General features: G+C 41.9%; 2 protein-coding genes across 2 annotated transcripts in view; both read right to left on the reverse strand.

Annotated features, from left to right (window-relative positions):
* The window catches only part of LOC127633623 (muscarinic acetylcholine receptor M3-like), a 22084-nt gene extending 16335 nt beyond the window's left edge, over positions 1-5749 (reverse strand). The window contains exon 1 of the mRNA XM_052112852.1: positions 5625-5749. The gene's annotated coding sequence lies outside the window, so the exon portion shown is untranslated. The remainder of the gene's footprint in view (positions 1-5624) is intronic.
* A 12030-nt stretch (positions 5750-17779) lies between these two features.
* LOC127633613 (alpha-actinin-2-like) overlaps positions 17780-27500 on the reverse strand; it is a 35585-nt gene continuing 25864 nt past the window's right edge. Inside the window, exons 14-21 of the mRNA XM_052112834.1 lie at positions 25646-25786; positions 25321-25503; positions 22798-22932; positions 21303-21482; positions 21072-21218; positions 18998-19063; positions 18692-18850; positions 17780-18587 (exon numbers count right to left, since the gene is read on the reverse strand). Of these exons, the coding sequence (XP_051968794.1) occupies positions 18429-18587; positions 18692-18850; positions 18998-19063; positions 21072-21218; positions 21303-21482; positions 22798-22932; positions 25321-25503; positions 25646-25786 (1170 nt within the window). The 3' untranslated portion in view covers positions 17780-18428. The remainder of the gene's footprint in view (positions 18588-18691; positions 18851-18997; positions 19064-21071; positions 21219-21302; positions 21483-22797; positions 22933-25320; positions 25504-25645; positions 25787-27500) is intronic.

Here is a 27500-nt window from a genome sequence, read left to right on the forward strand (position 1 = left end):
TGGCTTTTCAATCATAATTAAAACTGCCAAGAAATGTAAAGTTTCCAAAGTGTCCCACTTTACCCATATTCATCTTGTTGTGTATCAAAAACAAAAATTATTAGTTACTTTTGGAGGTATGAAATAGTATTTTACTTCAGTTTCAGTTTCGGAGCTCTGCTCATGCTAATACATGCATATGCTAACAACACACGCCAAGAATCCCGCCACAGCGTTGAACGCCATGAACAGAATGTTTCTACCACTGATGTATTCTGAGCTGCAGCTTGTATCTCTGGAGGGATGACTAGAACATGCCTGGGTCATATTCCCCCCATTTTCAATGATTAGCATTGAGGTTATACGACCAAATCTAGGGCTGCAGTAGCGCTATACTGCATGGTAAACACTCGTAGCATCAGTAGCATAACTTCATGTTTACGAGTACGAGTGTGTCTTCACATGCGACATTCTGTGTGCTTTTTCCTTCTCCATGAAGGCTTGTGTTTGACAAAGAGTGCTTTCAATAAACTTGAGACTATACTGCACTATACCCGCGGGACAAATGGACAGCAGTTATTGACACTTTTACTTACTGCAGGTCCGTAGACAGGGGGGGTTCAGAATTTAAGTCCGGGTTTTCTATTCATTAATATCCTCTTTTACTGGAGTTACATGCAGCAACTGACGTTATGCACTCATAGCAAAATCAGTGAGCACGGGAAAGTTAGTTAGATGTTGGACATTCGGTTTGGCAGATGTAAGGGACCGTCTGAAAACTCCACTCACTACGCTTAAAACACAGGAGATGTTCACTCATTCATTCAATTCACAGGCAAGTTATACATGGAAAAAACTTTTAAATATATTTTCACATTCAGAATGTTCTTATAACTTCCCAGAGGACAGACAGACACACTACAGGTGATATTATTACAGTATGATCCATTATATAAGTACCGTAGTCAATTATTTTAGACAAATATGCACAAAAATTATGTATTCTCATTTTAAAGGCTGTGGTAACTTCCCAGAGACTATATGAACTTACTACAGGTAAAATTATTTTAGAAACTATTATATAAACTAAATCATGTCAACCTTTACCACGCTAAATCGTGTCAAACCTTACCGCGCTAAATCGTGTCAAACCTTACAGCGCTAAATCGTGTCAACCTTTAATGCGCTAAATCGTGTCAAACCTTACCGCGCTAAATCGTGTCAAACCTTACCGCGCTAAATCGTGTCAACCTTTACCACGCTAAATCGGTGTCAACTTTACTGCGCTAAACTGGTGTCAACCTTTACCACGCTAAATCGTGTCAACCTTTACTGCGCTAAATCGGTGTCAACCTTTACCGCGCTAAATCGGTGTCAACCTTACCACGCTAAATCGGTGTCAACCTTTACCGCGCTAAATCGGTGTCAACCTTTACCGCGCTAAATCGGTGTCAACCTTACCGCGCTAAATCGGTGTCAACTTTACCGCGCTAAATCGGTGTCAACCTTTACCACGCTAAATCTTGTCAACCTTTACCACGCTAAATCGGTGTCAACTTTACCGCGCTAAATCGGTGTCAACCTTACCGCGCTAAATCGGTGTCAACTTTACCGCGCTAAATCGGTGTCAACCTTACCACGCTAAATCGGTGTCAACTTTACCGCGCTAAATCGGTGTCAACCTTACCACGCTAAATCGGTGTCAACCTTACCGCGCTAAATCGGTGTCAACCTTACCACGCTAAATCGGTGTCAACTTTACCGCGCTAAATCGGTGTCAACCTTTACCACGCTAAATCTTGTCAACCTATACCACGCTAAATCGGTGTCAACTTTACCGCGCTAAATCGGTGTCAACCTTACCACGCTAAATCGTGGCAACCTTTACCACGCTAAATCGGTGTCAACCTTTACCACGCTAAATCGGTGTCAACTTTACCGCGCTAAATCGGTGTCGACTTTACCGCGCTAAATCGGTGTCAACCTTACCACGCTAAATCTTGTCAACCTTTACCACGCTAAATCGGTGTCAACTTTACCGCGCTAAATCGGTGTCAACCTTTACCACGCTAAATCTTGTCAACCTTTACCACGCTAAATCGGTGTCAACTTTACCGCGCTAAATCGGTGTCAACCTTACCACACTAAATCGGTGTCAACCTTTACCGCGCTAAATCGGTGTCAAACTTTACCGCGCTAAATCGGTGTCAACCTTTACCGCGCTAAATCGTGTCAACCTTTACCGCGCTAAATCGGTGTCAACCTTTACCGCGCTAAATCGGTGTCAACCTTACCATGCTAAATCGGTGTCAACCTTTACCGCGCTAAATCGGTGTCAACCTTTACCGCGCTAAATCGGTGTCAAACTTTACCGCGCTAAATCGTGTCAACCTTTACCGCGCTAAATCGTGTCAAAGGAGGGACGAGTGGAAATACATTTTTGTGGTATCAACATTATGCAACAAATGCTGTCGATTGAACCCGAATATTCCTGTGCTAAAATATGCTTAATTTTTTCATGCAAAATATAATTTCTTGTTTTATTTATTTATTGATATATTTTGAGGTGAAATATAACCATGTTCTTAATTAGATTCACTCAGAGCCTGACTCAAGATTTTATGAGGGACAGAGCGAGAGAGTGTGCGAGCTAGAGATAGTGAGAGAGAGCGAGAGAGAGAGAGAGCGAGTGAGCGAGCCAGAGAGCGAGCGAGCGAGCCAGCGATAGTGAGAGAGAGCGAGAGAGAGAGAGAGCGAGCGAGCCAGAGATAGTGAGAGAGAGCGAGAGAGAGAGAGCGAGCGAGCCAGAGAGAGCGAGAGAGAGAGAGAGTGAGTGAGCGAGCCAGAGAGCGAGCGAGCCAGAGATAGTGAGAGAGAGAGAGCGTGATTGAGTGAGCCAGAGAGCGAGCGAGCAAGCCAGAGATAGTGAGAGCGAGAGAGAGAGAGCGAGTGAGCGAGCCAGAGATAGTGAGAGAGAGAGAGTGAGCGAGCGAGCCAGAGAGAGAGAGAGTGAGCGAGCGAGCCAGAGAGAGCGAGAGAGACCATCGGGCGTCTGACAGTGATTACTGTACGAGACACAAAGTCACTTCCTGTTCAGAGATGTAATGATGTGGAATAATTGCAGTATAATTCTCTCCACCTGCAGGATCCTGTTTATCTTCTAAATATTTCTTAAAGTTTGTGTCTGATAGATCCGTTGAATGTTGCTGTGGACTCCCGTGCATTGTTTACATTTATTTTATTCAGTTTGTCTAGCGGCGGCTCTGGATCTGTATCAATGGCAGTCAAGACTAATGACTGATGGACCGTGGTGTAATACCACATTAAAATCTGATTAATGGTGTGTATGTTCATGTGAGTGTAAAGTAAAATTATGGTCATTTGTTCACACCACAGGAATCAAATTATGGGACCGTAAGTGTGATGTTGAAGGAACCCTGGTAATATAGCAGCAATAACATTCATACATCAATTCACTTCATCCATCTGTGTGTGTGTGTGTGTCTGTGTGTGTCTGTGTGTGTGTGTGTGTGTGTGTCTGTGGTTTTACGGTAGTAATACTGTAGTAAACATGATTGTAATAACCATGTTTTTACTGTACTGTAGTATGGTTTTACTATAGTAATATTGTATTAACCATGTTTTTGGCTGAACAAATGGTTTTACAGTAGTAATACTGTAGTAAACGTCATCGTAGTAACCATGTTTTTACTGTACTGTAGTATGGTTTTACTATAGTAATATTGTATTAACCATGTTTTTGGCTGAACAAATGGTTTTACAGTAGTAATACTGTAGTAAACGTCATCGTAGTAACCATGTTTTTACTGTACTGTAGTATGGTTTTACTATAGTAATATTGTATTAACCATGTTTTTGGCTGAACAAATGGTTTTACAGTAGTAATACTGTAGTAAACGTCATCGTAGTAACCATGTTTTTACTGTACTGTAGTATGGTTTTACTATAGTAATATTGTATTAACCATGTTTTTGGCTGAACAAATGGTTTTACAGTAGTAATACTGTAGTAAACGTCATCGTAGTAACCATGTTTTTACTGTACTGTAGTATGGTTTTACTATAGTAATATTGTATTAACCATGTTTTTGGCTGAACAAATGGTTTTACAGTAGTAATACTGTAGTAAACGTCATCGTAGTAACCATGTTTTTACTGTACTGTAGTATGGTTTTACTATAGTAATATTGTATTAACCATGTTTTTGGCTGAACAAATGGTTTTACAGTAGTAATACTGTAGTAAACGTCATCGTAGTAACCATGTTTTTACTGTACTGTAGTATGGTTTTACTATAGTAATATTGTATTAACCATGTTTTTGGCTGAACAAATGGTTTTACGGTAGTAATACTGTAGTAAACGTCATCGTAATAACCATGTTTTTACTGTACTGTAGTATGGTTTTACTATAGTAATATTGTATTAACCATGTTTTTGGCTGAACAAATGGTTTTACGGTAGTAATACTGTAGTAAACGTGATTGTAGTAACCATGTTTTTACTGTACTGTAGTATGGTTTTACTATAGTAATATTGTATTAACCATGTTTTTGGCTGAACAAATGGTTTTACGGTAGTAATACTGTAGTAAATATGATTGTAGTAACCATGTTTTGACTGTACTGTAGTATGGTTTTACTATAGTAATATTGTAGTAACTATGAAAAGTAACCATGGTTTTATTTTAGATTATACATTAACATCATATAATTAATCTTGAGGTTACCATGTTTTTACTCAAAATACCACAATTAAACTATGCTATCCATAGTAAAACCATAGTAACCACATAATTATGTTTTTACAAGTTTTCCTGTATTAATATTATATTTTCACTGCAGGTATTATGATTAAAATATGGTTTCTGTAGTAAAAAGATGTCAACATCATCATATATGTCGTAATGATTGATGCCTGTCATGCGAAACATGAGCTCATTGATGTCATAAAATATCAGTCTGCTTTTTTATTCCATCCATCACTCCTGGTCTGAGGCTTCCTTAAATATTTAGGTTTACACATTTATTATGTTCTACCTAAGTTTAATGGAGCAACGCTGAAATATTTAGTTGTGTGTAAATTGTGACTTAGTGTCCATTTACGCCACAACTTGGCTAAGTTGTCACATACGTATAGCTGGTGCAACCGGCCCCTGGACTCATGTCTCTTTACATTGACTTCCATTGTCTCACTGGAACACAGATTATTGCTTTTTTATTTTTTTATTTAATTTAAGAAAAGCAGGGAAGAGTCGAAATTAACTCTGGTGAAATACTTTGCATGTTTGGTCACAAACGCCGCCGATTGAGATTGAAACCAGGAATATTCCATTAAAGTTCTACAGTTATTACACGATAATAACACAGCTATTATACAGTAATAACAACAATCAATGTTTTAGCTTTATTCCATCCCACCACTGAACGCATCTGTCACTGGATTACAGATTATCATCTAATCACTGAATAAATTCACATCTCACAGAACAAAACTCACATAAGCACACCCGAACATTTACATTTTGGTTGCGTTAATTACAGCTCTGAACTTTACATTTGTTCACTTTAGTTCAGTGTTACAATGTGCACAAAAAAAAACTGTTTTAATGATTAGAATCACGTACCTCTGCTGAGTCCAAACGGGATACGGAACCAGTGACAGCAGAAAATCAATCAAACTGGAGGATGGTGTCATTTAGGTCCAGTGAAAGGTCCTATGGCGAGTCCTGCACCGTCCGCGTTCCGGTTGCGTCTGAGCTGATGAGGACGCGCGCTTCGGAGATTCTGGATTCGGTGACGTGATCAGGTGTCGTCCCTCTGAAATCACTGTGTGTGTGAATGTGCGCGCGCTCGGCAAAAGACCCGCGAGAACAACGAAGCGCAACAGAATGGAGCCTAGAACCACGTCCTAAAAACGCAAAGCTCAAAAGAGCCGTTCACACCGAACGCGTTTTGCCGCTAAATTTCAATTATTGTCCCACGCGCAAGAGGCACGTCTTTGACCTTGCGCGTCTCGCGCAGCTGTGCGCGTTTAGTTTTAAACTCGTAAATGCATGTGGATTTAACCAAACACTCTTATGTTTTCTGGTCTTTAGATACCCTGAACTCTTTTTAAGAAAACTTTGAAATGCCCTGATATATTTTGATGTTTTATTTTTCACATATGCAACAAATCAGGACAGGATTAATTACTTCCACACATCTTCAGCTACACATTAGAAACATATTAGATACACGTATGTATTTTCACAGACGCTTATTGAGTCTAAACATATGCACAACTTACATAATTACTGCAGTCACACAAATGACAATTGTCCAATCATACAGTGTTCATGTGTTAAACTTGCTATAGTTTACTTCCATGCTGCTTCTTCATCAAATAACAATGTTAATAATGCATGTGCACATGCATATGGGAGACGGATAGTTCCCTATTGTTGATAATTCAGTGCTAAATATACAAATGGTTTTTTTTTTTTTTTTTAAATACACCTACACAGTGTCTCTAATGGCCCTATACCCTTTTGGTAGCTAAGCCATTACATTTATATTTATTTATTTATTTTTCGCAATTTCCCTTTTTTTGTGTGTGTGTTTGAGGAAAACTAGAGAGGTGTGGGCACAACCCCAAAACATGGATGTCCATGTGAAATGAGATGTGTGCATTTAAGGGTTAAATAGAAGAGCTTTAACAGTTCTCGAGACACGTGCATTTCGCTCTAGTAGTGGTTCTGCGTCGAGCGCATGGACGCCATCGGTGCGATGTGGTGCACTACAGGAGCATTCTCTTCACCAGACGAAATGCAATGATCTAAACTGACCTGATAAACCAACAAGAAGATTTTCGTTAATCAGATATAACTCTTGCATTTCTGAGTAGGCGTTTTTAACCCTTGACCCCTGCGACTACAAAACCTAGCGAGCTCCCTACCAAGACAACATATTTGTGCATCATGCAGCCGATGTAGGCAGCTCACTGGATTTGATCGCCCATGTGTGAACTGAAATGAACAAAGTGGTTTAGAAGGAGTAAATAATATTCAACAAACATCGTTTCTAATATCTAAATCTATCTGACCTACTGTAATTAAGTCCAAATGAGCACATCTACAGAAACATCATACTGCCCCCTACAGGAGATTACAACATCCCAGCAAACCATGAAATATTCCATAAAAATACTCATATTCAGTAAGATAATAGTGGACTTGATTTCACCAATTGGATGCTGTAACATAGCATAAATACATGACAGGGGAGGGGTTGAAAGTTAAGGATTAGTGACGTCACAAAAAAGGAAAGCCGTATCAGAGGCAGAGCAAAATATTACTGATGGAAGTTAAAGGGACAGTACACCCAAAAATGAAAATTCTCACCTTCATGTCATCCCAGATGTGTTTGACTTTCTTCTGCAGAACACAAATGAAGATTTTTAGGAGAATATTTCAGCTCTGTAGGTCCATACAATGCAAGTGAATGGTGACCAGAACTTTGAAGCTCCAAAAAGCACATAAATGCAGCATGAAAGTAATCCATGTGACTCCAGTTGTTTAATCCATGTCTTCTGAAGTGATATGATAGTTGTGGGTGAGAAACAGATCAATATTTAAGTCATTTTATACTATAAATCTACACTTTCACTTTCACATATGACTCCAGTGGTTTAATCCATGTCTTCAGAAGTGATATGATAGATGTGGGTGAGAAACAGATCAATATTTAAGTCATTTTATACTATAAATCTACACTTTCACTTTCACATATGACTCCAGTGGTTTAATCCATGTCTTCAGAAGTGATATGATAGGTGTGGGTGAGAAATGGATCAATATTTAAGTCATTTTATACTATAAATCTACACTTTCACTTTCACATAAGTCTCCAGTGGTTTAATCCATGTCTTCAGAAGTGATATGATAGGTGTGGGTGAGAAACAGATCAATATATATTAAGTCATCATCTACTATAAATCTCCACCTTTGACCTGCGTGACCAGTAGGTTGCCATATACACAAAGTATGTGAATCGACAGTTGACAAATGAAAGAGAATGTGCAAGTGAAAGTGAGAGTAGAGATTAATAGTAAAAAAGGACTGGGGCACCTGGGGTCGCAAGTTTGAATTCAGGGCGTGCTGAGTGACTCCAGTCAGGTCTCCTTAGCAACCAAATTGGTCGGTTGCTAGGGAGGGTAGAGTCACATGGGGTAACCATCTCATGGTTGTTATAATGTGGTTCTCGCTCTCGGTCGGGCGTGTGGTGAGTTGTGCAGCTCCATGGCAACGTACTCAATTCACATAAGACATTATATTACTAACCTTGAGTACCGGGGCCCTTGACTGCCAGGAGGCCCTTGACTGCCAGGGGGCCCTTGACTGCCAAGGGGCCCTTGACTGCCAGGGGGCCCTCGACTACCAGGGGGCCCTCGACTACCAGGGGGCCCTTGACTGCCAGGGGGCCCTTGACTGCCAGGAGGCCCTTGACTGCCAGGAGGCCCTTGACTGCCAGGAGGCCCTTGACTACCAGGGGGCCCTCGACTACCAGGGGGCCCTTGACTGCCAGGAGGCCCTTGACTGCCAGGAGGCCCTTGACTGCCAGGGGGCCCTTGACTGCCAGGGGGCCCTTGACTGCCAGGGGGCCCTTGACTGCCAGGGGGCCCTTGACAGCAGACACACACACACACACACAGACAGACACACACACTGCTGCAGCACTCACAGATAGTTGGCCAGGTTGTGTTCCTGTAGTGTGTGCGTCTCAAAGCCGTGAAGAACCGTGTTGAAATAATCATTTCCAATTCCACAGATGAAACATTTAGTCTGTAAGAGGTGACTTTAATCTTAATGGTCAGAAGTTTTCGTGAGATTCACCATAAAACCTTTTCATAAATCATAAAGTGCTTTCATTTTTAAAACAGCGAGAGTTCTCATACGACACACCGTATTTACATATATTCATACAGGAAACTGTATTTCTGTTTTCATGTTCAAATGAAACTACTAAATGGTATTTATTGAACAGTGTTTGTTGTCATGGTAACAGATGTGAATGTGTGACTGTGATGACGAGGTGATAGATGTAATTACAGTGTTTAATGTGTGCGGAGTGATTCCATTAGAGTGGGCGAACGCTTACAGAGTCGTTATCAAACCAGTTGAATGTGTCTTCTATTCTGAGTGTTTAATCTGCTTTCTACAACCCAATTTCTCTAAAACAAATTCAGGTAGTAACAACTACATATCATTAAATCCATGAAGTGTGTACAGAACCGAAATTAAATGACAACTAGCCCACGCTAGTCCTAATATGTGTGTGTGTTCTCACCTCCATGTCTTCTTTAACTTGCGTTAACGTTGGTCTCTTAACTCACCAAATGCATCAATGATCAGACCTGAAACGCACGCACGCACACACGCACACACACTATCACACACACACCTTGTATAGCTCTATACACACACACACACACACACACACACAGACACACACCTTGTATAGCTCTATACACACACACACACACACACACACACAGACAGACACACACCTTGTATAGCTCTACACACACACCTTGTATAGCTCTACACACACACACACACACACACACAGACAGACACACACCTTGTATAGCTCTACACACACACCTTGTATAGCTCTACACACACACACACACACACACCTTGTATAGCTCTACACACACAAACACACACACACACACACAGACACACACCTTGTATAGCTCTACACACACAAACACACACACACACACACAGACACACACCTTCTATAGCTCTACACACACACACACACACACACACACACACCTTGTATAGCTCTACACACACACAAACACACACACACCTTGTATAGCTCTACACACACACACACACACACACACAGACACACACACCTTGTATTGCGCTACACACACACACCTTGTATAGCTCTACACACACACAAACACACATTGTATAGCTCTACACACACACACACACACACACCCCTTGTATAGCTACACACACACACACACACCCCTTGTATAGCTCTACACACACTCTCTCATACACACACACTATCACACACACACCTTGTATAGCTCTACACACACACACACACACTCACACCTTGTATAGCTCTACACACACTCACACACACACACACACACACACACACACACATATTGTATAGCTCTACACACACTATCACACACTCACACCTTGTATAGCTCTACACACATACACACACACACACATGCACACACACACCTTGTATAGCTCTACACACACACACACACACACACTCACACCTTGTATAGCTCTACACACAAACACACACCCATACACACCTTCACACACACACATTCACACCATCACACACACACACACACACACACACACACACACACCTTGTATAGCTCTACACACACACACACACACACTCACACCTTGTATAGCTCTACACACAAACACACACACACACACACGCCCATACACACACACACATTCACACCATCACACACACACACACCTTGTATAGCTCTACACACACACACACACACACACACACACACATTTTTTGTTGCACCAGATAGGTTAACAGTTACCATCATTGGGGTGATTAGTGTTTCCTCTCTTAAAGTTACAGTTAATTCTTACTTTACAAAAGTACAGATTTACATGAAATAAAAGTACTGAGGATCCAATGAGGGTAATATGTCAGGATGGGTCCTGCAAAGTAGTGGTGTGACGTCTAAAATACTATGGCTGGTGAGGCAGTGCTAGGGCCGTCAACATCGGAAGTTCAGAGGAAATTCCCGTTCTCAGGGGCTTCCCTGAGGGGGATTTCCCTCTGGAGCAGTCGCGTGATGAGTACTTCAAGCATCCCTTAATTCGAGTGAAAGTAATTGATGACCAACAGCTCCAGCCCGCTGTTGCGCTCACATACTCATACTTTTCTATTATTAAAGAGTGGTTGTTCGAAGTGACGTAGGACACTCAAACCAAAGTGAACACAATTCAGCTGTTAGTACCAAAGAGCCGTCGGGAAGCACTCTTCCAGGCTGACTCACTATAATCCAATGGCTGGCCACTTACATCCCAAAAAGTCTTTGAACTGTATAATGGCCCATTTCTTTTGGCTGGGCATTCACGGGACGTTCGCAAGTAGTGTGCTGCATGCTGTGAACGTCAGTTGGTGAATCCACCGCCACCTCAAAAGCCGTTGATTGAGATCCCTTCGAGAGAACTGTCATGGATCTCGCCGGGCCATTAGAATGGACTGCACACGGACATCGCTTTGTATTAGTTCTGGTGGACTATGCAAATCCTCACTGATCAAGGCACAACATTCATGTCACGTGCACTTCACAAACTATATAACTAAAGCCATTAAGTTGTTTCAAGCACCAGCGCTTACCACCCTCAAACCAACGGGGTGGTCGAACTTAAAAACATGATTAGCAAGTTCGTATACCGAAGATGCTAAAAACTAGGATAAGTGGCTCAAACACCTGCTGTTTGCAGTACGGAGGTCCCGCAAGCCTCCATCGGGTTTTCCCGTTTGAGCAACTGTTCGGTCGCCGGCCGTCGCGGTGTGCTTGACGTTATATGGGAAGCTTGGGAGGAAGGACCTTCGAATAGTAAATCTCATTCAAAATGTTCTTGACCTTAGAGCAAAACTCCACACTTTGGGGAAGGTAACACAGGAGAATTTGCACCAAGCTAGAACGTCAACGCCGACTGTACAACAGGGGCACTTGACTACTGGAATTCGCACAGGAAGATAAAGTGCTTGTATTGCAACCCACTTCGAGCTCCAAATTACTCACCAAGTGGCAAGGACCCTTTGAGGTCACACAACGAGTCGGAGATCTCGATTAATGGGTTAGGTGAACAGATAGGAGAGGGGCACGTCAAACCTACCACCTCAACCTCCTCAAACCATGGAGGGAGGCGGTACCTGTAGCCTTGGCGATTGTAGTTCTGGAGAGGGTGGAGATCGGGCCGGAGGTATTGACTCAACGCTGGACTTAACAAAGGGTTATTGGCAGATCCCTTTAAAGCCAATGTCCCGAGAAAAGACAGCTTTTTCCACACCATTCAGATTCACCAAATTGTGACTCTTCCATTTGGTTTGTTTGGAGCCTCAGCCACATTTCAGTGCCTTCACGGACAAGGTCCTCAGACCGCATACACGGCATATGCCGGCACATATCGAGATGACATCATCATTTACAGTAGTGATTGGCAGCGGCATATGCAACATCTGAGGGCGGTCCTGAGAGCTGAGACAGGCGGACTCACGGCCAACCAGAAGAAGTGTGCAATTGGACGGGTGGAAGATAGGTATCTGGAGTTCCACTTGGGTCACGGGCAGGTGCATCCACAAGTTGACAAAACCACAGCGATGGCAGCCTGCCCAGCGCGCCCAAGACCAAAATGGCTACTACCGACGGTTTGTGCCTAGTTATTCTGATGTCACCACCCGCTGACTGACCTTACTAAAAAGGGGGCCCCCAATCCATTCCAGGGGACAACGTGGACTTCCTTAAGGTAAAGTCTGCACTGTGTGGGGGCAGCTTTACATGCACCTGATGCATCAGACTGGGGCTGGGCACGGTGCTCTCGCGAGGAGGTCAAAGTTGAGGAACGTACAGTACTAATTATTAGTCGCAAGCTCTCCTTCAGGGAGACAAAATAAAGTGCCATCGAGGAGTGTCTTGCGATTAAGTGGGCTGTTCTGACCCTCCACTACTACCTGCTGGGGCGAGCCTTAGCCCTCTGTTCAGACACGCTCCTCTGCAGTGGCTCCACCGCATGAAGGATACTAACGTCGTGGATCTGTTGGTAACTGGCTGTCCAGCCCATTAAATTGACTCCTCCATTGCCCAAACTAAGAGCTTTGCTACCGTAACCCTGGAGTTAAGTGTCTTACTCAAGGACACAATTGTGGTGGCTCTGGGGATCAAACCAGCAACCTTCGGCTTACCAGTTCTGTGCTTTAGCCCACTATGCCGCCACCACTCCACCACCATTTCTGGTGCCTTATTCTTTAAATACGTTTACCAACATTTCATCAAAGCTGTCTATTGACGTGTAATGAGACCGATCCAAAAACAGACACTGATGTTTAAACTTCATTTCTCCAGCTTCTCTGTGTGTGTGTGTGTGTGTGTGTGTGTGTGTGTGTGTGTGTGTGTTGAGTTAGTTCAATGCTGTGAGTTAATTAGTCTGTTGTTCTAGCTGGCTGCTCCGGTCGTTAATGCACTACGGTTATAATGACCATCCGGTCATTTGCGCTTAGCAACGGCGATAATGTTGCAAATAAATGATGGCAGCAGAGATGTTCTCATTTCAAGTACACATTAAACCTGACGACATCAATTAAAAGAGCAATAAGCCTCCGAGCTGCCCAGACTTTAAATATTATAGGCACAAGTTCAAGACTAAAGGTCAAGGGTCAAGTGCAGGTGGAGCCTCATCTATATGGACCATGCTGTATATTCTAGAGGCAAATATTATTGCTCAGATGTTGTTCTTAATTGGGTTCTCAGTTACATCAAGTATCAACTTTGTCTCAGATGTTGCTCACATAATTTCTTAAGAGAATTATATTATTTATAAACGTTAAAGGGGTCATATAATGGTACATGCACTTTTTCAAGTTGATTGTACTGAAATGTGTGTTGGCTGTGCCTGTACACAACCATCCTATTATGATAAAAATCCATCCAGTGTTTTTGTTTTAATCTCCTTATATATTTTCCCCTGCCTCAAATCGAGCCGTTCGACCGTGTGACGTCACACAGTCGGACGCCTCCCAGGATTGTTGATTGACAGCAGTGTTTCAACACAGACCGCCCTCGCTCGTGAGCGAGCTGTCAATCATAGTCCGTCATCACTGTTGATACACTGGAGCAGAATGGCTCTAGCGATTGTGGTGTCCTGTTCTTCGGTGTAATAACGAACACAGCAGTCATTTTGATGTTCCTAAATCTGAACCGCTGAAGACGCAGTGGCTGAGTTTTGTTTACGATGGGAATATTCCCCACGAGCAACGTCAATGCGTTCATGTTTGCGCGGATCATTTTTCACCAGACTGCTTTATAAACGAGGGTCAGTATAAAGCTGGTTTTGCTAAGATGCTGCTGCTGAAAAAAGATTTGGTACCAACTATTTATATTCCCTCTGCACCTCCAGAAGAAGTAAGTGTAACGTTTTATTAACCTTTATATTAATATTTGCAAATCGCTTGCACGCTTCACAATGAATGTGGCTAATGTTTACGGAGGGGCGGGGTGACCAAAGCTCATTATCATTTGAAGTCATATGCACTGAAACGGCGTGCTGAAAACAGAGCTGATTATGAGCAGGTAAAATTAGTGTTTTCTTAAAAATACTAATGAGAATTTTCAATAAAAGTATATTACAAAGTTTTCATTTAGACCCTAAAGATTCATATTAACTTGTACAAAAATGGCATTATATGACCCCTTTAAAAAATATTAAAAATAATAAAATAAAAATTATTCTAAAAATATCTTATATTAATTATAAATGTTTTAAAAATATTAAACAAACACTCACACACACACACACACTCACTCACAAACTTACACACACAAACACGCACACACACACACACACAAACTCACACACAGACACACACTCATAAACACACACACACACTCACACACACACACACAAACTCACTCACACACACAAACACAAGATCTGGTGTTAAATTGACATGGACTCATCAGAATAAGATAACTGGTGCACAGATGTGATATTTTAAATTATAATTTGCATCATTCACCATAAGAATTACATCATTCACCATAATGGCAATATAATAAATTCCTGCATATCATTTACATAAAATGCATAATTTATGCACACTGACAGAATATATGCGCTCGGTCGCAGTCATAGACAGTATAAGGCCGCAGTAGAGGTGACGTATATATGCGCTCCGGCGCAGTGGAGGTGACGTATATATGCGCTCCGGCGCAGTGGAGGTGACGTATTTCCGCTTTTGAATGGAGCTCCACTCGCCCCGTAGTCTGCAGCCAGCCCCATTGAAGATTTGGGGATGTCAGCTGCGTGTATCAGTGGATGAATGGATGCACATTCCTCTGCTTCTGTATGACTCCAGACACTTCTCACTTTTACAGAAGTTGTATTAGCCGAGCGCGTGAAGAAATCGCGCATGCGCACACTGGCTCGCTCTTCTGCCGCCTCCACTGCGCAGGCGCGACGGCTGCACTCTTTTGATATTATCTGTATAATAAAACTTTTCATGCACCCAAAATACTGTTATGACATGAAGTATAAAGACCAGAACACGTGACTGCTGTTGACTGGGGTTTATTTAAACTTTAAACATTGTTGTCTGTAATGAATAAGCTACATCTGATACAATTGGGGGGGTTCTCACTAAATTATCCTAACATCTTTTAAACAAGATACTTTCACCTGAAAAACAACATTGCAAATAATAACATAATAATGTAAGTGTATTTGGCCTTTTACCATCTATTTAGCATATTTTTAAGATTTCCACATTTTTTATTTCATAACAAATTGAATCAAATAATCTTTAAGAAAAAAAATTATTAATAAAATTAAAATTTATTCAAGTTATATTAAATTTACTCAATTCGGTGGAATTGTATTACATTAAAATGCATATATGTTTAATAAAACAGCTGTATATTATTTGAGTGTTGTTATAAGCAGGTGTAACCAGTCTAAATATCTCCGGTCATTTTGCTTCTAGTAAATAAATCTTGTTTTAAAGATCCTCAATAAGAATATGATTATTTTTGCAGTATATGATCATAAACAGACACTGCAAACTAAAATATCCCTGCACGCTTCATTGTTCAGGATGGGAAGGTTGTCTTCCGTACACCTAATTAACAAATATTGCATAACAGCCCACAACTATCATTATTCTGAAGATAAATAATTCAAAATATCATGAGAATATACAGTGAAATCCAAAAGTCTGAGAACACTAATGTTGTGAAATTTAACTGCAATTTAACACAATTTAACGCTAATTTAACCGCAATTTAACAGAAATTTAACAGAAATTTAACCGCAATTTAACTGCAATTTAACTGCAATTTAACCGCAATTTAACCGCAATTTTACTGCAATTTAACTGCAATTTAACCACAATTTAACTGGAATTTAACAGCAATTTAACCGCAATTTAACCGCAATTTAACTGCAATTTAACCGCAATTTAACTGCAATTTAACTGCAATTTAACTGCAATTTAACCGCAATTTAACCGCAATTTTACTGCAATTTAACTGCAATTTAACTGCAATTTAACCACAATTTAACTGGAATTTAACAGCAATTTAACCGCAATTTAAAGGAATATTCCGCTTCCAATACAAGGTCAGTTCAATGGACAGCATTTGTGTCATAATGTTCATCACCACAAAATTAATTTAGACTCGTCCCTCCTTTTCTTAAAAAAAAATAAAAATAAAAAAAGCATAAATATGGGTTGCAATGGAAGTCAATTGGGCCAATCCGTAACTGTTAAAATCAGTGTTGGGTGTAATGCATTATTGAGTAATTCATTACTATAATTAAATTACTTTTTCTTACAGTTACTTCTGATATAATTGCATTAAATACTGTATAGAGACTACAGAACAATATTCATGAAACAACTGTGAATTTAAAATCTAAATTTAACGTCTAATGTTAAAATACATGTTTTCTAATTTAGCGCTGCCCCTTTAAATTCTTTTGGCCAGCTCATGAATAATTTGTGATTTTCTATGATTTATTTGAAAGATTTAAAAGAACAGTTTCATGTCGATCCTTGTGTTGTTCATCTGGTCGAGGGTTGATCAGGGTTTTACAAAGTAATTAGTAATAAGTAATCCAAATACTTTTCAGACAGAGTAATCTAATTACACTGTAGAAGATGTAATTCATTGTTAGTAATTAATTATTTTTTTAGAGTAACTTACCCAACACTGGTTAAAAATACTCACTGTTAAAGTATAGACACAAGACATAAACAATATGAAACATGATTTTACTGTCATTAAATCACTTACTGACCACATCTGTGTGAAGATATAGACAATTTTACAACTTCGTTGCCATGACGACGCAATGCAGTAAACTCTCAAATTACCATAAAACGTTTTAAACATCTTTACAGCTCGAGATTTAACAGAGGAATTAATGCAAGCACTTTTATAAAATTATAAACTTCACATATCTGTCTTTAAACCTCCAAAAATTTAACCCATTGACTTCCATTGTAAGTGTCTCACTGGAACACACATATGTACTTTTATAAAGAAAAGGAGGGACGAGTCGAAATTAATGTTTGTGTTAATCAACATTATGCCGCAAATACTGTCCATTGAGCCATAGAGTCTGTCGCTCTTTTGCTTTAATAACAGCAGCACTGGAACTGACATGAACAAAACCTGATGACCATGTTGTCCTGCATGATTTGAAAATGTTCGCAAAAACATGTATGGGGGCGGTCTCAGCGAGTATTGATGCTGACTATCACACCTGGAGTCGTGAGTTTGAATCGTGACTCCAGCCAGATCTCCTTAGCAACCAAATTGGCCCGGTTGCTAGGGAGGGTTGAGTCACATGGGGTAACCAAATTGGCCGGTTGCTAGGGAGGGTAGAGTCACATGGGGTAACCAAATTGGCCCGGTTGCTAGGGAGGGTAGAGTCACATGGGGTAACCATTGCCTGCGTGAGTCACATGGTAACCTGCTATAATGTGGTTCTCGCTCTCGGTGGGGCGTGTGGTGAGTTGTGTGTGGATGCCGCGGAGAATAGCGTGAAGCCTCCACATGCGCTACGTCTCCATGGAAACGCGCTCAACGAGTCACATGATAAGATGCGCGGATTGACGGTCTCAGACACAACTGAGATTCGTCCTCCATCACCCGGACTGAAGCGAGTCACTACGCCACCACGAGGACTCAGAGCGCATTGGGAATTGGGCGTTCCGAATTGGGGGGAAAATCGTTCAATGGCACTTCTTAATTTACATTTGATTAGTCACCTAGTAAAAGTGCAGAATCTGAAGCAAATCTTCTTAATTTTGAGTCATAATTGTTCTTTGTTTAAATTTGTTCTTTTTCAAAAAACTGTATTTCCAGGTTTAAATGAAATGCACCCCAGATATTCGACTTTTGGACCCCACTGTATAATTCATGCAAATCATAAATCAACTCCTAAAACACTTTAGTTTAAAACTGAACACACCGTAAATGTGCACATCGTTCTCCTCAGTAAAGCTTCACAGCGTATAAGCACACGTTTAAGATGTTATTATTGCAAATAACTTCATTTAAAAGGGCCAAAACATGAAACATGACAGTGTTGTAGTTTTAAACGAGGGTGCGGTTCTGCCCCGGAGAGCTACAGGTCACTCTCTCCATAGAGAGCAGTAGATAAAGCGGTGTAGTCCAAAGCTCCCGGGACTCCATCAGGTCCTGTATAAGGGGGCATTCTGGAGATGCAGTATTCCGCTTGCTCCGGGGGCAACTCACGACGGAGTTCCTCCATCAGAATGTACGGCTGAAAATAAATGCAAAAATAAAACGGAAATTTGCCATATGAGTTAAACACTAATATCGCGCGTCTATAAATGTGTAAATGTTGTGCAGACCCGCTCAACACACCTTATCCGCGGCCAGGATTCTAAAGGAAGCGACGACCTGTTCGGCAGTATCCGTGTCTCCGGTCTCACGAGTCATGAAGTCCACAAAGGACTGAAACGGCACCACACCAGATCCGTTCGGGTCGACCAGTGACATGATGCGTGCAAACTCTGCTTCCCCCTGTGGAGAGAGAGAGAAACACAGCGATGAAGCTCCGATCTGAACGGAACCGCTCGTGCTGTATGTGCACGCATACATTGGCCATATATTTATGGATTATTAACCGCAGTAACGTCACAGAAATGGAAGCTGCTGTTTTGCATTTACCAGATCATAACCCATGGAGATCAGACAGGCTCTGAAGTCGTCCGTTTCCATACCGCCCTTCTTCTTCTACAGGCCCGAGTGTAAACAAAACAAGGAATGCACATGTTAACAAATGCAGGTTTGGATGGAGAGAAGCAACACTAAACTGGTTTAACAAATGCAAGTTTTGGTGAAATGAGAAATAAGGCACAACAGTCTGGTTCCGGAAATATACTGTATATATATATATATATATATATATTTAGTCAGAATAATAGTCGAGAGGACGATTTATTTAGGTCAGAAGTTTACCTACAGCACACTTTGGTAGTATTTGGCATCATTGACTTTAAATAGTTTAACTTGGGTCAAATGTTTTGGGTTTCCTTCCACAAGCGTCTCACAATAAGCTGGAATTGTGTCCCGTTCCTCCAGACAGAACTGGTGTAACTGAGTCAGGATTGTCAAGTCCCCTTGCTCACACACCCTTGTTTAGTTCTGTCAAACCTCAATCGGATTGAGGTCAGGACTTTGTGATGCCGCTCCAACACCTCGACTTTGTGTCCTTAAGCCACAACTTTGGAGGTGTGCTTGGGGTCATCGTCCATTTGGAAGACCCATTTGTGACCGAGCTTTAACTTCCTGTCTGATGTCTTGAGATGTTGCTTCAATATATCTACATCATTTAATGCATCTATTTAGTGAAGTGCACCAGTCCCTCCAACAGCACCCCCACAACATGATGCTGCACCCCCATGCTTCACGGTTGGGATGCTGTTCTTCAGCTCGCAAGCCTCATAACGATGGTCATTATAGCCAAACAGTTCAATATGAGTTTCATCAGACCAGAGATCATTTCCCCAAAAGTCAGATCTTTGTCCCCATGTGCACTTGCAAACTGTATTCTGGCTTGTTTATGGTGGTTTTGGAGCAGCGGCTTCTTCCTTGCTGAGCCTTTCAGGTGATGTCCATATAGGACTGGTTTTGCTGTGGATCTAGATACTCGTCCACCTGTTTCCTCCAGCATCTTCACAAGCTCCTTTGCTGTTGTTCTGGGATTGATTTGCACTTTTCACACAAACTACGTTCATCTCTAGGAGACAGAATGCGTCTCCTTCCTGAGCGCTGTGATGACTGTGTGGTCACATGGTGTTTATACTTGTGTACTATTGCTTGTACAGATGAATGTGGCACCTTCAGGTGTTTGGAAATTGCTCCCAAGGATGAACCAGACTTGTGTTTTTTTCTGAGATCTTGGCTGATTTCTGTAGATTTTCCCATGATGCCAAGCAAAGAGGCGCTGAGTTTGAAGGTAGACCTTAAAATACATCCACAGATACACCTCTGATTCAGTACACCTCCAATCAGAAGCTAATTGGCTAATTGTCTAAAGGCTTGACATCATGTTCTGGAATGTTCCAAGCTGCTTAAAAGCACAGTTAACTTAGTGTATGTAAACTTCTGACCCACTGGAATTGTGTTATAGTCATTTGAAAGTGACACAATCAGTCTGTAAACCATTGATGGAAAAATACTCATATCATGCACAAAGTAGACGTCCTAAACGACTCGCCAAAACTATAGTTTGCTAATCTGAAATCTGTGCAGTGGTTAAATTAGTTTTAATGACTTCTGAGATTCGTCCTCCGCCACCCAGGGAAATTAGAGCACTTTGGGAATCGGGCGTTCCCAATTGGGGAGAAAAGGGGCATTTCACTCGCTTTTGGCGCCCCCTGATGGACATTTCACTGGGAAACTGCAGCCAAAGGTGTAATAAGGCACTTAATTTTTGTCCAATTGTCGAATACTTCTTTGCTTCAAATTAAAGAGAGTGATGCTTGATTCACATCAGAGCTGGTTTGGTTCATGGTGCACAACTCTTATATAAAAGAGGAAAAGACCTCCAAAACGAAGACAGCTGAAAGACTCTGTTCTTTGGTTAGTCGTAAAGTAGTTTTGTTAGTACCTCCTGTTTGACCAAACTTTCATCATAGCAAAATGTCTCCAGTTAATCTACAGACACACAAACAACTGTTGCAGTGTGATGAATCTGTTATATATGCAGGACGTTTGTTTCTGGACGTGTTCGTATTACCCGGTCAAAGTGTGTGAAGGAAGATCTGAAGCTGTTGAGTTGTTGTTGGCTGATGCCTTTAGCGTCCCGCATCAGAATCTGAGTCTCAATCTCGTTGATGGTGCGAGCGATCGTGGTGAGGAGTGACTCCCATCCCACACGGATGTGCTGCGGTTGCCATGGAGATAGAAGTTAGAGAGTGATCTGTGTGTTAATCTTTATGTGTGTGTGTGTGTGTGTGTGTGTGTGTACCTCCATAGTGTAGTTAGTGTGTTTGTTGTCGAATATGAGAGACTCTTGGATGACTTGGTGGTCCTCCTCTAGTTTGTCTATGTTTGGTTTGTACTTGATGATGACGTGCTCGTATTGTTTCAATTGAGTCATCTGATCTTCCAGCGTTACGCCCAAATCCACCAAACTGTGAGAGATTTCCTGCATTCAAACCAAAAATGAAAAATGTAAATTCTCTCATCATTTACTCACCCTCATGCCGTCCAAGATGTGTTTGACTTTCTGTCTTCTGCAGAACACAAATGAAGATTTTTAGAAGAATATCTCAGCTCTGTTGGTCCATACAAAGCAAGTGAATGGTGAATAGCTCCAAAAAGCACATAAAGGCAACATAAAAATAATCCACTCGTTTAATCCATGTCTTCAGAAGTGATGTGATAGGTGTGGGTGAGAAACAGATCAATATTGAAGTCCTTTATTACTATAAATCTCCACTTTCACTTTCACATTCTTTTTCTTTTGTTTTTGGCAGTTTGCATCCTTCGTGCATATCGCCACCTACTGTTTGGGCTGGTCAAAGGTGGAGATTTATAATACAAATAGGACTTAAATATTGATCTGTTTCTCACCCACACCTATCATATCACTTCAGAAGACATGGATTAAACCACTGGAGTCATATGTGAAAGTGAAAGTGTAGATTTATAGTATAAAATGACTTAAATATTGATCTGTTTCTCACCCACACCTATCATATCACTTCAGAAGACATGGATTAAACCACTGGAGTCGTATGTGAAAGTGAAAGTGTAGATTTATAGTATAAAATGACTAAATATTGATCTCTTTCTCACCCACAGCTATGATATCCCTTCAGAAGACATGGATTAAACCACTGGAGTCACATGGATTGCTTTTATGCTGCCTTGCATTGTATGGTCTGGGTATCTCAGCGAGTATTGAAGCTGACTATCACACCTGGAGTCGTGAGTTTGAATCCAGGGCGTGCTGGATTCAGCACGCCCTGACTCCAGTCAGGTCTCCTTAGCAACCAAATTGGCCCGGTTGCTAGGGAGGGTAGAGTCACATGGGGTAACCTCCTCGTGGTCGCTATAATGTGGTTCTCGCTCTCGGTGGGGCGTATGGTGAGTTGTGAGTGGATGCCGCGGAGAATAGCGTTAAGCCTCCACATGTGCTACGTCTCCACGGTAACGCGCTCAACAACTCACGTGATAAGATGCGCGGATTGACGTCTCAGAAGCGGAGGAAACTGAGATTCGGTAACTGTCTGATGGTGCTTTATAAATGGGTGACAATCACTATTTTGTTCTTTCAAATGTTTGTAGCTATTGCATCTGTGCAGTTGCTAAAACACTCATCAGACAGATGTTTACTTACTTGCCAAAGCTAATTTACACTTTCATTTGGTGCTTGGTGAGGGATCATTGTGGATACCATGAGGTCTGTCATATAATTCTTTGCTGTGTGTGTGTGTGTGTGTGTTTGTGTGTGTGACCTCCATGCGTGTCTGTATCCAGGGTCCGATGATGTTGGCCTGAGCAGCAAACTGACGTCTCAGTCTCTCGTTCACATACTGTCTGGATAATTCCTCCTGTAGAGTGCTGTCTCTCTGAGGAACCAGCTTCTTCACCTACACACACACACACACACACACACACACACACTATTATCGGGGTGCTACCTGCCCCATATTTTGCCTGAAATGAAGTCCTGCACGTGCCATGTTAGTTTCTTCTGAATTACAATCTGGTGCTGATCATGTAATCTCTTGGTTTACATTATTAGGTAATGTAATCTGATTACTTTCCGATTACTTTTGACCTAACTACAAAACGACTTGTTTATTTGATATCACTCACATGCCTTCGAGTGGGACACTTTTGTACCATTTTGACATTAAAATATAAAGAAGAATAAGAAGACTGGAGGACTTTGCAAACATGGTGTTAGGCTGATTTATAATTATTATTTTTGTATCTTTAAAACAAATATTATAAGATATTTTTAAAAGGTTAAATAAGACGAGTTAGGGGATCAATAAATTATAAACAATTTACTGCTGTTGCCTGATTATTATGTAATCATGTAATCCATAAAAAGTAACTTGAATCTGATTATGAGTATTTTACATAATGCAGATTACATGTAATCCACCAGGGGTGGACTGGGAAGAGAAATACATAGAAACTGGCCCAAGATTTTTTTTGTGGCCCGTTCTGCAAAACGAGGCGGCTCATTTCAGCTTAGTTGCGCTTCTCCCGATGGCCAGTCCGCCCCTGATCGGCCCCAAAGTGCATCGGCCCACCTGGAAAATGCCCGGTATGCCCAATTACCAGTCCAGCCCTGTAATCCGCTACTTCCCACCACTGGAAACAGCAAAATGCTCAAGGGGGGAAATTCCTTCCACAGCGTGATTCCCAGCACATCTCAAATTCTGTATTGAATTCTGTTCTGGAAATGACATTTTTTATGGTTTCGAAATAAAATATCCGACTAATCTGTCAAATTTCATATTGAATATTTTCTTGTAATCCTAAATAAATTAAATAATAATAATAAATTAAATTATTATTTAATAAATCACAAATAATTAAATACTATTTCTATATCATTAATATCAGATAATATTATTAGTTATTTATTCATTATTAATAATTAATATTATTCAATATCTAAATCTCACACTTTTTGCATAAATTACAACTTGATTGAAAATGACGGCCAATAATAATAAATTATATTTCTCTTGATTTTTCTTTGTCTCATATTTCAAGCTCTTCACTGACACTTTTGTGCACTTGGTTATCAAGTACACTAACTATTGAACACACTTTATTAGGGGTGAAATTGGTTGGTGTGCTGGAAATTTGTTGTAGAACAAAACTGATAAAAAAAAACTAATTCGGGGTCCTGGGTATCTCCGCGAGTATTGACGCTGTCTATCACCCCTGGAGGCGTGCTGAGCGACTCCAGCCAGGTCTCCTTAGCAACCAAATTGTCCCGGTTGCTAGGGAGGGTAGAGTCACATGGGGTAACCAAACTGGTCAGGTTGCTAGGGAGGGTAGAGTCACATGGGGTAACCAAATTGGGCAGGTTGCTAGGGAGGGTAGAGTCACATGGGGTAACCAAATTGGCCAGTTGCTAGGGAGGGTAGAGTCACATGGGGTAACCAAATTGGGCAGGTTGTTAGGGAGGATAGAGTCACATGGAGCCAAATTGGGCCGGTTGCTAGGGAGGGTAGAGTCACATGGGGTAACCAAATTGGGCCGATTGCTAGGGAGGATAGAGTCACATGGGGTAACCAAATTGTCCCGGTTGCTAGGGAGGGTAGAGTCACATGGGGTAACCAAATTGGCCCGGTTGCTAGGGAGGGTAGAGTCACATGGGGTAACCAAATTGTCCCGGTTGCTAGGGAGGGCAGAGTCACATGGGGTAACCAAATTGGCCCGGTTGCTAGGGAGGGCAGAGTCACATGGGGTAACCAAATTGTCCCGGTTGCTAGGGAGGGTAGAGTCACATGGGGTAACCAAACTGGTCCGGTTGCTAGGGAGGGTAGAGTCACATGGGGTAACCAAATTGTCCCGGTTGCTAGGGAGGGTAGAGTCACATGGGGTAACCAAACTGGCCCGGTTGCTAGGGAGGGCAGAGTCACATGGGGTAACCAAATTGTCCCGGTTGCTAGGGAGGGTAGAGTCACATGGGGTAACCAAACTGGCCCGGTTGCTAGGGAGGGTAGAGTCACATGGGGTAACCAAATTGTCCCGGTTGCTAGGGAGGGTAGAGTCACATGGGGTAACCTCCTCGTGGTGGTGATTAGTGGTTCTCTCAATGGGGCGTGTGGTGAGTTGTGTGTGGATCGTGGAGAGTAGCATGAGCCTCCACATGCTGTGAGTCTCCACGGTGTCATGCACAACGAGTCACGTGATCAGATGTTTCCTATTCCGTTTTAATGAGGACTTCATATCACATACTGTATACGCACACACACACACACACACACACACACACACACACACACCTTCTCCCACTTCTGGTTGATCTGTTCCGGTGTGAGGGTGCAGTAGATGTTGGTGAGGTTGGCGGAGAGGCCGTAACTCTGAGCGATCTTCTGCACCTCGTTACAAATGCTCAGAATGGCTTGACGCTCGCTGTCGGCCTCCGGTAACGTCACTTTAAACTGATCATGACCTGAGATCAGGTTCTAGAAGAGAGATATGAGATATGCTTATCTATCTTAATCAGTACAATTGTTCAATGTATGCAATGATAACACACATGCTTCGGCAATATGAATGAACACTTAATTGCCTTGCCAATAAATGAGAGACTTATAAAGTGAGCACCTGAACTTCCTCCGCTGAGTGCACAATGAACATGTCCTGCAGATCCTCCATGGCTCCATCCATCCAGTTATTGAACGGAGCGGATCTTTTGGCAAACTCCAGAAACAGCTGATCGATCGTTTCCAGGAGCTTCTCTGTCCTCTTGCAAACAAACACAGAAGTACTTCAGTTTAGAGGCGGCATGCTTTACGACAAAAACATCCGTGTGTGTTTGTCCCGTTGTTTTTCATTTTTCAAGAACTGTTATTTAGGAAGTCAGGAATAGGAATTGCATTTTTATTATCCAGCTTTGAAATCAATAATGAGAACATGTCTCTATATAATCTAGAGATGCACGATTTATACCTCCTCATTATTATTCATGAGAAGGCGTGGCCTTAAAATAATTAACTCTGCCATCCTATGGTGCTAGTATGTTTTTAGCACGTTTTAACACTTCGCTGGGCATTGCTAGCATGTGTTAGCACGATGCTAGCATGTTTTTAGCATGCTTTAGCACTTCGCTAGGCGTTGATAGCATGTGCTAGCATGAAGTGCATTGGCAGGGCATGTGGCCGACGCATCCGAAACGTTCGTTTGCAACACGTGTTATTACAGAAGAGAGTCAGGTGGAAGAGGGCTCGTTTAAAATGCATTATTTATTTGTGCATTCATTTACAAACTACATTTAAATGCCCAATGTGTGTGTTCGTGGATTCGATTAAGAACATTCAATGCAGCGTATCAGTTTCGGTAGCCACATGCACACATAATAAGTCAAATACGCACTAGTTATTGCCTTTGGCTGATTGGTGATGTAAACAAGAATGTAATAATTTAGGGCGTCTGGGTATCTCAGCGAGTATTGACGCTGACTATCACACCTGGAGTCGTGAGTTTGAATCCCAGGGCGTGCTGAGTGACTCCAGCCAGGTCTCCTTAGCAACCAAATTGGCTCGGTTGCTAGGGAGGGTAGAGTCACATGGGGTAAGCTCCTTAGCAACCAAATTGGCCCGGTTGCTAAGGAGGGTAGAGTCACATGGGGTAACCTCCTTAGCAACCAAATAGGCCCAGTTGCTAGGGAGGGTAGAGTCACATGGGGTAACCTCCTTAGCAACTAAATTGGCCCGGTTGCTAGGGAGGGTAGAGTCACATGGGGTAACCTCCTTAGCAACCAAATTGGCCCGGTTGCTAGGGAGGGTATAGTCACATGGGGTAACCTCCTCGTGGTCGCTATAATGTGGTTCTCGCTCTCAGTGGGGCGTGTGGCGAGTTGTGCGTGATAATATGCGCGGATTGACGGTCTCAGACGCAACCGAGATTCGTCACTATGCCACCTCGGGCACTAATGGTACGTTCACACACAACGCGAAGAAAACTTTCGCCTCGCTTTGCTTGCATGAGTTTGACTGCTGGAGGAGTTCACAAACAAGGCGAAGCTCGCGCGAGACAGGAGGCGGGGCTTCTACGACAACTTCGATTTTCCGCCATCAACCATGCTATAAACAACGACTGCTGCTTTGTATTTGTCGTGGAAGTCTCAGAAACGTCGGAAAACCAAACGGCGTCGTGTTTGGGTGCATGATATTAGCCAATCATCCAGATTTCTTCTGCTACTACGTCAGCGACATCAGTGACATCCGGACAATCTCAATGCTAATAGGCTGTCGCGGCAACGCGTCATGCGAATATTTCGCTCGAGTTCAAACATTTCAACTTGCGCGAATGAAGCGATCTTGCGCCATTTGCTTTATGTTCAAATTCGCGTCTATTCGTGTTTTTGCATTGACTTTGTATGTAATCGCGCCGCGCAAAACGCTCGATCCGCGTTGTATGTGAACGCACCATTAGAGCACATTAGGATTTGGGCATTCCA

This window comes from Xyrauchen texanus, chromosome 40 (assembly GCF_025860055.1).
Source record: "Xyrauchen texanus isolate HMW12.3.18 chromosome 40, RBS_HiC_50CHRs, whole genome shotgun sequence".
Lineage (NCBI taxonomy): Eukaryota > Metazoa > Chordata > Actinopteri > Cypriniformes > Catostomidae > Xyrauchen > Xyrauchen texanus.